The sequence below is a fragment of the Cuculus canorus genome, chromosome 4, assembly GCF_017976375.1.
Source record: "Cuculus canorus isolate bCucCan1 chromosome 4, bCucCan1.pri, whole genome shotgun sequence".
NCBI classification, from domain to species: domain Eukaryota; kingdom Metazoa; phylum Chordata; class Aves; order Cuculiformes; family Cuculidae; genus Cuculus; species Cuculus canorus.
Window position 1 is genome coordinate 24,161,106 of NC_071404.1, and position 14,197 is coordinate 24,175,302.

General features: G+C 36.8%; 1 protein-coding gene across 3 annotated transcripts in view; it reads right to left on the reverse strand.

Moving 5' to 3' along the window:
* Positions 1–14,197, reverse strand: part of ARAP2 (ArfGAP with RhoGAP domain, ankyrin repeat and PH domain 2) — a 137,122-nt gene that overhangs the window by 34,273 nt on the left and 88,652 nt on the right. For all 3 annotated transcript variants that reach the window (XR_008449626.1, XR_008449627.1, XM_009566588.2), the window contains exons 25-26: positions 4,838–4,912; positions 3,708–3,825 (exon numbers count right to left, since the gene is read on the reverse strand). Coding sequence is in view for 1 of the 3 variants with exons in the window: in XM_009566588.2 (XP_009564883.2) it covers positions 3,708–3,825; positions 4,838–4,912 (193 nt within the window). In the remaining 2 variants the exon portion in view is untranslated. The remainder of the gene's footprint in view (positions 1–3,707; positions 3,826–4,837; positions 4,913–14,197) is intronic.

A 14,197-nucleotide genomic window follows, 5' to 3' on the forward strand; every position in this document is an offset into this window, starting at 1 on the left:
TAGCAGTCCATATACCAAATCAAAGTAGAGATGATCTTGCAAATAGTCCCTAAATCTGCATTACCAGATCCAGCAGAAATGAGTGTGACGTACTATAACACAGCCTGAAATATCCTACAAGGCAACACTGATGTGGATGGAGAGAAACTGTACAGTTCCTCTCCCTATTAATCCTTCCCCATCCCCTCAACACACTCCTGAAAGTTTTCGCATGCTTAGCAGTAAGGACCTACTATAACTCACGAAAGCACTAAAACCTTAATGACAGCTTTGTGGGCTACAGCTCAGAGGAGTGGATCCGAGTGTCATTTTATCTCCAAAGAGAGATTTTTCCTAAAGTTCTGAACTCTGATTTGCATACCAGCTTATGTGGGTCAGGCCTTGAGAAGAGCTGGGTACAGCTGCTGGAAAGACAAACCAGTGTGACACTTTCATGTTAGGTCAGGCAGACTGGCCCTATGTCTCTTGAGCGATGAAGGGAAAAGTATGCCTCCATAATCTCATTTTTCATTTTTGCTAGGGCAGAAGAATATTAAATGTCAACAGCTGCTTTGGGACTGTCCAGCACTACACTCTAGCAGAACGTATTTTCCTGAATATCTGATCATCAGAGCTTCAGAAAGTGGCAGCCACAAGTAACACAGTTAAGTGACAGAAAAAGCTACCACTGTTTTGGAGTGCAAAAAAAGCTACCTTATCTATAGGTCTGTTATACCACTTACATAAAGATTTTATTACTTCGTCATGACAACTAAGCAGACTAACAACAACAACAAAAAAAACAACAACAACAAAAAAAATCATTCTCTAGACAGCAGCTAGATCCCTACTTTCTTCTGGTCATTTTGCTTTAAATGGTCAAACTTTTAAAATTTTTTTTCAACTTTTGGGAAATTGTGGACTGATGTGATAAAGTTAAAACAACTTGTTTCCGTTGCACAAGAGAGAAAAACCCATTTTAAAGGAACAATTTTACAAATCAAAGGCAGGAAACTCTGGCAAATCACCACATTTTCCTAAAACATCAGCACTCCCAGCGTAAACACCTACTGTTTTATTTATAGTTACTTTTAAGACCACCTGTCATCATGGATTACATGGTAGATAAATCCTCATGCTGAAATGCATTAGCTATTTTACTGGCAACATAGCCTCATTTAAAAACTATCCATCAAGCACAAATTACTAAAAAAAAAAAATAGACACCCTATTTCGTAAAAGCATATGGTATTGAAAGTTCTCCATTAGGCTAGATAAAATTATCAATTATTCCAACTTTTCAATATGTAAATGATTTAGTTATTTTCAATATTGTAATTCTAGCATTTTGAACAGCAAGCAGTCAACACATATGTCCATTTACCCTTTTATTTAGGTCATTGTCTATTGGTAAATATGCCAAACCAGTCATTTTCACCTTAAACAACATTAACTCTCAGGAGTAAATTACTTTTTAGAAAATATATGAGTCTTATGTTCTTGCCTTCTCAGGGTTCTGGGTAGCATATCCTAAAAAGTAAAATAACTCTCATAAAACTTCAGGATTGTGTGCAACAAACTACACACTGGACAGGTACCAGGCATGGCAGGGACACAACCAGAAAATTAATTTCTGTCAAGAAGACATTGTGATCATTAATGCAAATTTTGAAAGAAATATGCAAACTTCATTTCTGTCATGACATGTCAGAATCTCAACTTATTTGTAAATGCCTTAGGATTGTGTAATGTTCAATGGTGTTTGTTAAATGATGCTTGTAAGATCAACTTGCAGCAGCAAAGACTTAAATAATTTCTTAGTTCTTCAGTGTCACTTTTAGACTAAAGACTGCACAGCACTATTTTTCTGTTATTTCCACTGTATTTCAGCCTTTTGAAAATCTGCTAGATTCGGCCACAGCACCACGGGGGTCTTCCTGAGTAAGTGCCTCTTACTATATGCACTACTTTTATTTTTTAACATTATTAACTCATTTCTCCTGTTCTGATGCACAGATTCTTCCACAAAGGGAAGCAGTCATTTCATCAACACAGTCTCTATTGCTTGGAGACAGATGCTGAATTAGGACTCTAATTTGCTTTTTGCTTGTTTGGTTTGGTTTTAAAACACAGGCATGCAACTTTGTATGGTAAACTCTTGTTTCAATGGGCTAAACTCTAACACCTTGACAATATTTATAGTCCTATATAGTGCCTGTAGTGTCTAACTCTAAGCTTAATTTTGCCTATCTTCCACAGTCATTACCTCAAACAACATTGTTCACCCACACTAAAACATTAAATGTTGCATTCAAATACCTCAAGAAGCTGCTATAGGGTCTATCTTTTGTAATTAGTTTTATGTTCTCTTGGCCATATCTAGTGTAGTTTTCATTTGCCTGTAAAAGTTATATATCAAGTTTAAGAAAATAGAATTCCCTCTTCAAATTTTTCCATTACTCAGTCAATAGAAACAGGATTTCTAGAGTACTTGTAGGAGTTATTAGGACTCTTCTAAACATAATAGTTGTCATTCATTGTCAAGTGGGTACCTGCATCTCTGAATCTGGAAATGAACTCTATGTTACAACTCTACATAGTATTACCACAAGACCGTAAGGCACAAAGAGAGACCAGGACCTTTAAATCAAAAGAGAGAATGCACTTCTGCTGTCATTATTGATATTGCCAGGATCAAGACAGAGTATATCAGGAACGTAAGCAAATCTGAAGAGATTATTGTAAGCACATCTGAAAATCAAGTACTATTCAAACAATCTTGGAACACTTGGTAACCTTAGCTTCCTCCCTTCTTTTATACTTTTTCTTTTTTCCTTAACTTGAAAATAGGTGTCTTCACTACAGAAATAAACTAGCCCATATTCCACTTCTGTAACACAAAAATAATAGGAGGAGCAACTCACTATGAAGTGCAAATAGATGCTGCTTTCCACTAGAAGCGTATTTGTGCCCTCCATGTGCCTTTCAAAAATCAAATTGGACTCAAATTACAGTGTTTTAATTAAAAAAACCTCTATTATTTTATGTTATTTTAAGCATCTCTAATAACAAACTACTAGTGGCAGCATGCATAAAACATTCCCAATGTTAAAACACCTTTATAGTTCATTACTATTGTGACTATGTGACATTTACTCTTGTTGGCAGCAGAATCATATTTAAAACAAATGTTTCAAGATTCTGTTATATATACCATAATGCCACTTGCCATAAACAACAGGATTGTACACACACTTTATGCCTCATTTTCATCTACACAGATAAAATAATTGACTAAATAATGAAAAGATCCCTTCCCCTAAGTATTCCATATATTTTCTCATTACATTTTCTGAAAAACATTATTCTTCATAAAATCAACTGCTGACATTCTAAAGAAAATATGTTTCTTCTTTGAGACTTATTGGTAAGACCTACTTTTCTATAGCTGATGACTAATGAACTGTGAAGCAGAGTAACATAAGGAACATTTTTTCAACCCCCAATTTATAAGCATTTTAAAGCAGTTCATCACATTATTTCTGGCAAAGTGTAGAAAGAAATCATGCAGATGCCCCAGTAAACAAATGTAAAATAATGGCATGAAGGGTATTTTTTGTTTTATTTCTATGAACTTCTTAGTAACTCTTTAACAAAGTTTTGATTCAGCACTAAAAAATAAAAATAATGAAATTTGATGAATTCACGTAAATTTAAGCATCACTAACCTAGTTCTCCATTTTCAAGTACTTCAAAAGCAGCCCAGATATCATTTTTGTTGGGAATAATATTTTTGATTCCTAGAATATCATTAGTTAATTCTTCTGCTTCCATCAAAGGTGATATCTGTAATACAAATTGAGTTAATTTATAATACATTACAATTACTGATTTCTGATTTATTTTTTACTGAGTTGGAAACTAAGTTGAAGTAAGTTATTTGTCATACTCCAGCATGCACTCCTTGTTTTGTTTCATGAAATCATACTCACATTTTTTAGCTGACTGATAACTTAAAAAGCCTTGATATGTTTTCTTGGGCATGTAAATATTAAAGAAGTATCTTTTTTTTATCTTGGCAATATATATTCCATTTTTATTCCTATTAAAAAAGCCCACATCTTATGTGCATGTATGCGTGTGTGCATCTATGTATACCACACACCACATATATGTACAAATACAAGTGTGTGAGAGTCAGACGAAGGCTAGAAAAAAAAGGAAACAGAAACAAAGATGTACAATATTAACAAAAAAGCCAGAACATTGCCCTAAACTTTTTACTTCCTTCTTAACATCTGTCCTTTATCATTACTGAAATGATTCTTTACTCAGCATCCAAATAATAGGGCCATGGAGATGAGTATGTGTAAAATACACTATCAAACACAAGGCTGAAAAATATCAGTTATAGTAAGGAACAAACTTCAGTTTCTTAGCACTCAAATAAAGCAGATAGTCACTGGCAAAAAGAAAAGTCAGGAGGAAGGTTATTTAAATGGCCTTGTACTATTGAATAAAACCGGCATTCATTGTGCACTTGCTCAACGTTCAGCATTCATGTTCTTCTGCATTGCACCCATCGAGCTGTGAGACTTCATACCACTGTATGCTGCAGTAAAACTAAAGGAGGACATGTCCCCTTTCAAACTGCATCATAACATTCTCCTTAAAATGCATAATAATCAGTCTTAAAAAAATTAGGTAATTCAGAAAGTTAAAAAAATCAAAATAACAGTGCTAGATATAAATTCATACTTTCGTTATGTAATTATATAAAAACATGTATGACATTAAATTTAGTACACTTTGTGAGAAAGTGCTTAGTAAAAACACTGTATCACTTTTACACACTAACCCTGATTATAAGACTACAGTCTGGCTCCCTTCTTTCCACGTAAACTTCAATAAGCAAATCTCCAGCCTGGGAAACCTAAAACAAAACAATTTTAAAAAGTTAGACTGTCTTAAAAATACTTACAATATCCTTTTAAACAGATAAAGTACAATTAGTATCTGGTAGATAGATGTGCTAGAACTGACTGAACATTTTTTCCCCGCACACTTACCTGCAAAACTAGTTCAATGACTCTAATGTGAAAACCTGCACTACATTCACTTTTATTTGACTAGTGTAATGGAAAAAAAAACAACTATTCACAGATTCCAGTGGAAAATCCAAACCCAACAGAATCATATCAAAATGAACATACTCTATAAATATACATTCAAAAGCAGGAAAACCAGGGGAGACATGAAATAAGTGGAAATTTTAAATTTATATTAAATCTATATTAATTTACATTACTGAAAGTCTAAGACATGTGTGTACCTTCGTATCTGAAACTGCCAGAACCATAATTCTGATTTAGAGGTTAGCCAGGCTCACTGATTATTAGAATTTAAAACTATAAAAAAATACAGGACAGAAGGCCCAAAATAAAATGAGTTAGTTAAAAATGAGAGGAGGATTACTACTATAAAGACTACATTTATGATTATTAATCACAATGAAAACTCATTATTACATATTTCAAAACGGATTCAAAACAAATGTTCTTGATATCAACCTCTGTTAAATATAGCTGTTTAGCCTTGTCAGAGAGATATCTAAACCTTATGTACAATGCTAACATGTAGAACAATTAGATGATACAGCAAATGTATTACCAGGGCGCCTTGGTGATGGGGGATACACGGAAGGTGGAGTTACTGAATGCCTTCTTTAACCACGAGCCAGAAATGTGCCCTTGTGGCCAAGAAGGCCAATGCTATCCTGGGGTGCATTAAGAAGAGTATGGCTAATAGGTTGATAAAGGTTATCCTTCCCCCTACTCTGGCCTAGTGAGGCCCCACCTGGAGTATTGTGTCCAGTTCTGGGCTCCTCAGTTCAAGAAAGACAAGGAGCTACTGGAGAGGGTCATGAAAACAATCAGGGGACTGGAGCATCTTTCTTAAGGAAAGACTGAGAGATCTGAGGTTGTTTGGCTGGGAAAAGAGAAGCCTGTGGAATGTCCTACTCTGGAAATATTCAAAACCTGCTGTGGGTGAACCTGCTTTAGCAAAGGAGTTGGACTAGATGATTTCCAGAGGACCCTCTCAACTCTAACCATTCTGTGATACAATCAATACCAATAAACATAATTTAAGAATGTCTGACAATTGCAAACTTACAAAGAAACTAGAATCAGTAAATCCAAAATTTTATGACCAAGGAGAAAAATCTGATCCATGAAAAGGGATTTAGCACTTTCCGTTGTTGCGATGTTTGCTCATCTATGGCAATAAAATTATTTTCATGGGTGAGGAATTACTTTTCTACAATTAAAAATGTTTCGTGTTTTGCCTGCTCTAATTCCCTTGCAACAAAGTCACAACTGTCCTCAAAAGATTGTCACTCATCCCAACACCAAAAAAATAAAACAAACAAAACAAACATTAAGAATAACAATTTGTGTCAATTTTGAGAACAGTATTCATAGTGATGTTACTTATACATTACTACAAACAGAAGAAGAGGTGAAGAAAAGGAAAAAAAATGTCACATAAGGAATAAGATATGGAGAAATTCATAGAAATAGGTGAGCTTTAAATACATTTTCACTAATTTATAGACAATAAAACTACATTTCTATAGAAAAATAAATGGCAGCAGTCAATTTTAAAGAATATTAACATTCTGAAATACGGTGGCTTTAAAGTTAGTTTAGCCTCTGCGAATAGAAAACTATTGGAAACACTTGTGACAAAAACCATTACAAAGCTACTTTGAAGAAAGCTGCTTAATTACAGTGGCACAGATTCAGAAAAGCTCATTTAGTTTTAAAATTTGCTTTTCAGATGGTATTACAGAAAAAGGTTGAAAATAAGAATGAAGCTGACGTTTGATTTCCACTGGAATCATGCAAACAACTGTATGGAAAGAAAATGTTTTGTAATTACAGCAGCAAACAGGAACAGCTGGCATAAGTATATGGTAGACCAAAAATAAAGAGCAGCTAATGAAGTGCCACCTGGAACAGAAATTTAGTGACATTTCAGGCATGACAACTACCAGGTCTTCAGCTGTTGCTCTCTGAACACTCTGCATCACCAGACAGGAGAGAATACTCCTATAGCAGCCTATATACTCAAATGTATTAAGTATCTCCATCACTGATTTTCCCACAAATACACATACATTTTGATGCAATAATGTCAGACTATCAGATGTTTAATGGAAAGGATTCTTACACATCATTCTTAATTGTAGCTGCCTCAGGCTTACGTTGCGAATCACCCCTGCTGTTTTATCACTTGGTTTGCATCACGTCATTAGTTTTAACAGTAACTGGAAGCCCATTGAAGAAAGTTCCCAAAGAGCTACCTCTCCTGCATGAGCCTGAAGTCCAATCTCCATGCTAAATGGTCTGCTACGCAAGCCTTCCATATGCATGGTCTTGCAAACTGCTTACAGGCTGAATGATGGTAGCTACTGACAGAGGAAGCAAAGCAGCTGAAATAGAACACGTTTCAGCGTACTGCTTTCTTTCACTGAAATAATGAAAGATATCAAGCTAGAGCTACATCATTCCATATAACCACTGTTTCTATTCTGAAAATGTCTATCCTATTTCCGGTCTGTACTGGCAAATACAGCTCATGGCAATTGGTTGGGTCTGGCTATTCTTTATATAGTGTGAGTGAAAGCATCAAATGCTAAGTTGGACTTAATGACAGCAGTTTAAAAGAAGTTCATAAGGCCAAACCAGTTAAAATATAAAGTATAGGCATCCATATAATCTAGTTTTCTGAAATTATGAGTAATATCCACTTCATACTGATGACATAAGTTATAAATGTAAAGTTTAACGAAGAGGAAGGTCAATCTTTTCCAAAAGCATTCACTGTTAGTCCAGGTCTGTCTTTAATGTAGTCTCCCAGCAAAACCTACACCCCTATACATAGCTAAGGAAATGTTGACTTCTCTAGAGAAGAATTTTTTATATAAAATCTCAAAACATCCTTATAATCACCTAGAAGCAGCTTCTTTAACCAGTGGGCCTCAGGTAGTAAATACTTTGAAATAAGAGCATGGGCACCATCTTTAATCATAATTACTCCCTTCTGCACTGAAGTGGTCCAAGGCATTAGATATCCACGCATTTGACACGTTATGTGCACATGGAGTTTCAGGAAAAAAATATTTTTAAACTGAAATACTAGTTACATCAATCACATCTACTACAGAAAAATTGACAACTGGCAAAAATTCATTCAACAGCTTAATTCAGAGGGGAAAAATGTTAATAGTCACAATCAAATGCCACATATGACAGTCAGGCTCTTGAGGACTCTATTCCTCAGTTATTACACTGAAGCAGCAATAGCTGACATATTGGAAAGAATGCAGTTCCTGTCCGTAAAAGCAGTTCAAACTTAAATTTATCAGCCATTAAGAGGTAGAAATTTTGTTCCAATGTCCACTGCTTGTTTAGAAAGCAAAAAAAAGAAGAAGGCTGTTACCTCTGGGACAAGTGCTCCCAAGTAACTAAGGTCTTCTGAGTTCATATTTGCTGCCTTGACTTCTGGCGGCTCTTTTTACAGGAAATGCCATACAGAGTAGAGATACCAATGATTTGGTAAGATCCAAAACCATTTTCTACTATAACTCAAACTCAGCATTTCATGATGTCTTCAGCTATAATATTGACAGAGATTAATTAATAAAATCCAGCAGCTCAGCTACTATTTTCCTCATAACAGGTTGTGAAAACCGGTACTGACCTTCTGGTTTGAGCTAAAGCAAAATCAATTTTCTAACTTTTCAGCTAAGCCTTGTCTAAGTGACTTAATTTTCTGAAAGTTAACTGCATATATTTTCAGAGAGTCTGTCTCTAGAAGTGATAATGCTTAAAATTTATTATTATCATCAAGTAACAGGACATTAGCATGCAGAAAGGCCACTGCTTACATTCATCCCTATGGAGGCCAAGGTCATAGTCAAGTTGATGAAAAGCCATCAGCGAAAAAGGGTCACACCTCCAGGGAGAAGCAGACAGGACCAATGACCCAAAACTGACCAGAAGATTCCATTCCATACACGTCATGCTCCGTATAACACTGAGGGATCACAAGGGTCAAGCCCTCTTCTTCAGTGGCCAGCATCTGATAAGGACCTCATGCGTCCTTCTGGCCCCTGATCCCAGATCTCCGTGCTCCTGAATCCAGTTCCAGAGTCCAGCTCCCATCTGCCGCAGAGTCCAGTCCAGGACCTTTCCCTGCACCAGCATGGCAGCATCAGTGTAACGTATAGTGACTGGGGCAGGAGGGCTGATTTTATATATTTGTGTGCATTTTATTATTTTCTTAATAAAAATAGTGAACATAACATTAGTGTTTGTTTCATTAAAGCTGTTTTAGTCTTAGTTTCCAACCCACAATTTTCTTCCTCATTTCAGTTCCTCCCTGCTGGGAGACAGGAGGTTTAGGGGATTGGGATCACAACTGCCTGCATTTAGCTGCTGACAAGGCCAGGGGCGTAGGCTAAACAGTGACAACTGAATATTAAGAATTCATGTTTTCCAAGTAGGAATCTGGAATCACTACAGATACAGAATTTTAAAATGCTCCAGTAACCAAGTTTGTTCTAGGAATTTTGCATTACATATTTTCTTTATAGGGAAAAGAACACCAACCACAGCTTTAAGCTAAAATCATTGTCCTGTCTGGGAAACAGGGAAGTCAATCATTCTCTATACTATTTTCCATGTTATGCCACTCAAGTCTATATTAAAGAATAAAGCAGAAAACAAGGTACATAATTTGAAGTGCAAATCCATTTTACCCACATAATACAAATAATATAGCATAAAATATGTGATTAGGTCTTAGTAGTAAAATATTTCTAGAAGAGAGTGAAAAGGGTGGTACTTTACTACAATAATTTTTCATTAGTTTTTCTGTCTACTTTTCACATTGAGATTTTCTGCCATACAGATATTTGTAATATATTTCTTCTTCATTTACAAAACTGTTCATATAGAAATCCAAAGTGTTTGGCCACATAAGGTCCTGAGCAATGCAAAAAGAGACATATTTTTTTGTGCGTGTTTAGTTTCACAATACCAAACCTTAGAACAGTAACTTATGTAATGGGTACCCAACAAATCAGCCTTTTTCACTAAAACATTCTTGCTACCTAATTTCTTTTTTTACTAAGGACTGGTGCCATCTTGGTAAAGCTGAGAAGCTCAATTCATCTAACCATTCAACTAATCCAGGATACACTCTGAATGAGCCCACTGCCAAGTCCAATAATTTGAAATCACATTTCCAAGACAGTGCCATAACAAATAGGCTCTAACTTACTCCAGGTGATTACAAAGTTGTGAAGAATTGTGAAACAGTGGTACCACAGAATTGTTTCAATTGGAAAAGACCTTTGAAATCGTCAAGTCCAACCATAAATCTAACACTGCCAAGCTCACCACTAAACCATGTCCCTAAGCACACGTCTTTTAAATACCTTCAGGGACGCTGACTCATCCACTTCCCCGGGCAGCCTGTTCTAATGATCGACAACCTTATCAGTGAAGAACTTTTTCCTAACATTCAGACTAAACCTTCCCTGGCACAACTTTTGGCCATTTCCTCTCATCCTACTTCTTGTTACCTGGGAGAAAAGACCAACACCCACCTCGCTAAAACCTCCTTTCAGGTAGTTGCAGAAAGAGAGAAGGTCTCCCCTCAGACAGACTAAAAAACCCCAGTTTCCTCAGCTGCCCTTCATAAGGCTAGTTCTCCAGCCCCTTCACCAGCTTCGTTGCCATTCTTTGCATGCTTTCCAGCACCTCAATATCCTTCTTGTAGTGAGTGGCCCAAAACTGAACACAGTATTCAAGGTGTGGCCTCACCAATGCTGAGTACAGGGCCACAATCACTTCCAAGGTCCTGCTGGCTACACTGTTTCTTATGCAAGCCAGAATGCTATTGGCCTTCTTGGCCACCCGGCCATACTGCTGGCTCATATTCAGCTGCCTATCAACACATCCCCCCGATCCTTTTCTGCTGAGCAGTTTTCCAGCTATTTACCCCCGAGCCCGTAGTGTTGCATGGGGTTACTGTGGACCAGTGCAGGACCCAACAATTACCCCTGTTGAACTTCATACAGTTGGTCAAATCCCATCGATCCAGCCTGTCCAGATCCCTCTGCAGAGCCTTCCTTCCCTCAAGGAAGTTCTTTGGAGAACTTTTTTTTCCCCATGGAATAAAAAAGTATATTTTCAAATAGATAAATTTAAATACAAATCGTAATGCATTTCTTTTTAGCCCTTTATACTAATGCAGCAAGTCTGATTTTTTTCCATTTTGTAAGATCTGCTTGTACAAGCGTTCTCTCTGAAACTAAATGTAGTCATTATTAGCAATTTGTTAAGAATGAATGTGAACAAATTTGACAGTTGCATGCCACCTAATAAAATAAGAAGCTCTCACACTGCTGCCTTCTACATTTTAAGTACTATAAAGCACTGCAAATCATCCCTTTCTATTTATGATGCCTGGATGGACGAGCAAAGAGCTCCTGCGTGAAGTCAGAAGAGGTGGAAGCTGGGGGACGTGACCCAAGAAAAGTAAAGAGCTACTACACTATCGAGAAGGGAAAGAAAGAAGATTTGGGAGCTACAGGCCGGTCAACCTCACCTTAGTTCCTGGGAAGGTGATCGAGAAAGTTTTCCTAGAAAGCATTTCCAAACACATGAATAGGAACAAGGTGACTGGGATTAGTCAGCATGGACTTAAGAAGGGGAAATCATGCTTAACCAAAGTGGTAGTCCTCTACAGTGACAATACTAGTGGATGAAAGGACAGCAGTGGATGTTACTTCAGTTCTGGTAAAGTCTTCGACAGTGTCTCCCATAACACCATCATTGACAAGCTGACCAAGTAGAGGTTAGATAAGTAGACAGTGATGTGGACTGAAAATTGGCTCCACAGCCAGAAGACCATTAATCTTCATCATCCATCTGACAACGGGACAAAGCACACCCTCAAGAAGACTGCAGATGGTACTAAATTGGGAAGACTGGTTAATAAATTCAGAAAGACCTCAACAGGCTAAAGCACTGGGCAAAGAGGAACCTTGTGCAGTTCAGCAATGGGAAATCCAAGTCTTGTACCTTAGCAAGAAAATCCCAGGTATCAAACACACTGAGAGATGACCAACTGGAAAGCAGTTTTGCTGAGAAGAACCCTAACATCTAGTATAGAAGTGTCTGATTACAAGCCAACAATGCACCCTCACAGGAAAGAATGTAAATGGCCACCTGGGCAACATTAGGCACAGCACTGCCAGCAGATCAATAGAGGCGATTCTTCCCTTCTCTTCAGCCCTGGTGAGACCATATCAGGAGTACTGTGCCCATTGCTGGGCTCCTCAGTAAAATAAACATATGAAACTACTGGAGAGAGTCTAGTGAAGAATCACTAAGATGATGAAGAGACTGAAAGAGTTAAGACTGTTCAGCTTGGAGGAGAGAAGCCTTAGGAGGAATCTTATCAGCAAGTACAAATATCTGATGGGAGGGAATGAAGAAAACTGAGATACTCTTCTCAATATCTTACGAGATACTCAGAAAATCCAGATGCTCTAACTCACCATCCAGTGACTGGACAAGAGGAAATGGGCATAAATTAAAAACATATGAAATTCAATCTGAACACAAGGAAACAATTATACTGTGATGGTGGAAAAACACTCAAAGAGGTTGCTCAGAGAAGCTCTGTCCTTGGAGATACTACAAATCTGATGGGACACAGTCCTAGGCAACCTGCTCTAAGAGGCCATACTTGAGTAGCAGTGTAATTAGACTAGATGATCCTAACATATTCCTTCCAATCTGATACAAATGGAATAAAACTGAGTCAGGGGAAGTTCAGATTGGACATTAGGAAAAGGTTCTTCACAAGGGTGGCTCATCACCGGAATAGGCTCCTCAGGAAAGCGGTCATGGCAACAAACGTGTCAGAATTCAAGAAGCATCTGGATGACAGTCTTAGTCATCTGGTTTAATTTTAGGTAGTCCTGTGAAGATCAGGATGTTTGGATTGGATGACCCTTATGGGTCCCTTCCAACTTGAGACATTTTATGACTCTATAGTAATTCTGTGATGGGGTAGCAGATTTGTTTCATTTTTAAGGCTAAAGTGAAAGTAATATTTTTTATAAAGTATTTAAAGCTTAGTCATGTGTGTTATGAGAATCAAGCCGGACTGTATTAACACAGTAGGTGTAACCATCAGTTCAGGAAGGTGCTTATTAATGCTAGAGACTTTGCTGAGAGCAAACCGAGAACAGTTAAAATCCCAGTTCAGCCTTTCTATAACTCTACCTAGAAACAATCCAGAGAGTCCAAGGGAAGTCAGTCCAAATAGGCTCAATTTTTCATTTAAGTTCCAATTTCATTATGAAGTTTAAAATTTGGAAGACTAGCTTTTCAGATGCTGAAAGCTTTTTAATAAAAAGCTCACCAATTTTAGAAAGCCTAGACTTTTATTTAAAAAAAAAGAAAAGCAAGTCTCTCTTTTCAGTAGGCAGCCTTCTAAATATAATACATCTCATAAATGTGACTTCACATTGGTAACTTGAGTGAAAAATACAGAATAAAACCACTTCATTTGGGTCTTCTCTATATTCCTTACTGCTTCAGTTTTAGATAAACCCATCTAGCTAAAAAGCTTTTACTATATTATTAAATCCATTAACAGTGTTTCAGTTTCTTTTTTTTAATTTTTTCTTATTTAACCATAATGTGTCTCTGTTCTCATGAAACTCTTCTGGTATCTTGCTGATTTCCCCCAAAAGTATTACAAACATTTAACCATTACAGCTTCCCAGAGTTTCTTGGAAAATGTTAATAGTGCAACAAGCTGTAACAAACATCTTCTTAGTTCTAAAATCACAGAAAAAATATATTTAAACGTCCATACATTTTCACTACCTTCAGTTTCAACTATCTTCAGTTTCAATATTTTATTCTCTAATCTCAATAAGATCCTTTTCATGGACCTTAAAATTAATAAGCTCCATTAAAAATACTTCAGCTGCTGCCTCACAGAATGCTCTTAGAGTTATCACATTTGCAGAATTTTTTTCAGCTGTTACCAAGGCTGATGTTTCCATTCTCAAGAGAGACACTAGAAATAAACTTTAAATTGTTTCCTAGTGACTTGGTCACTC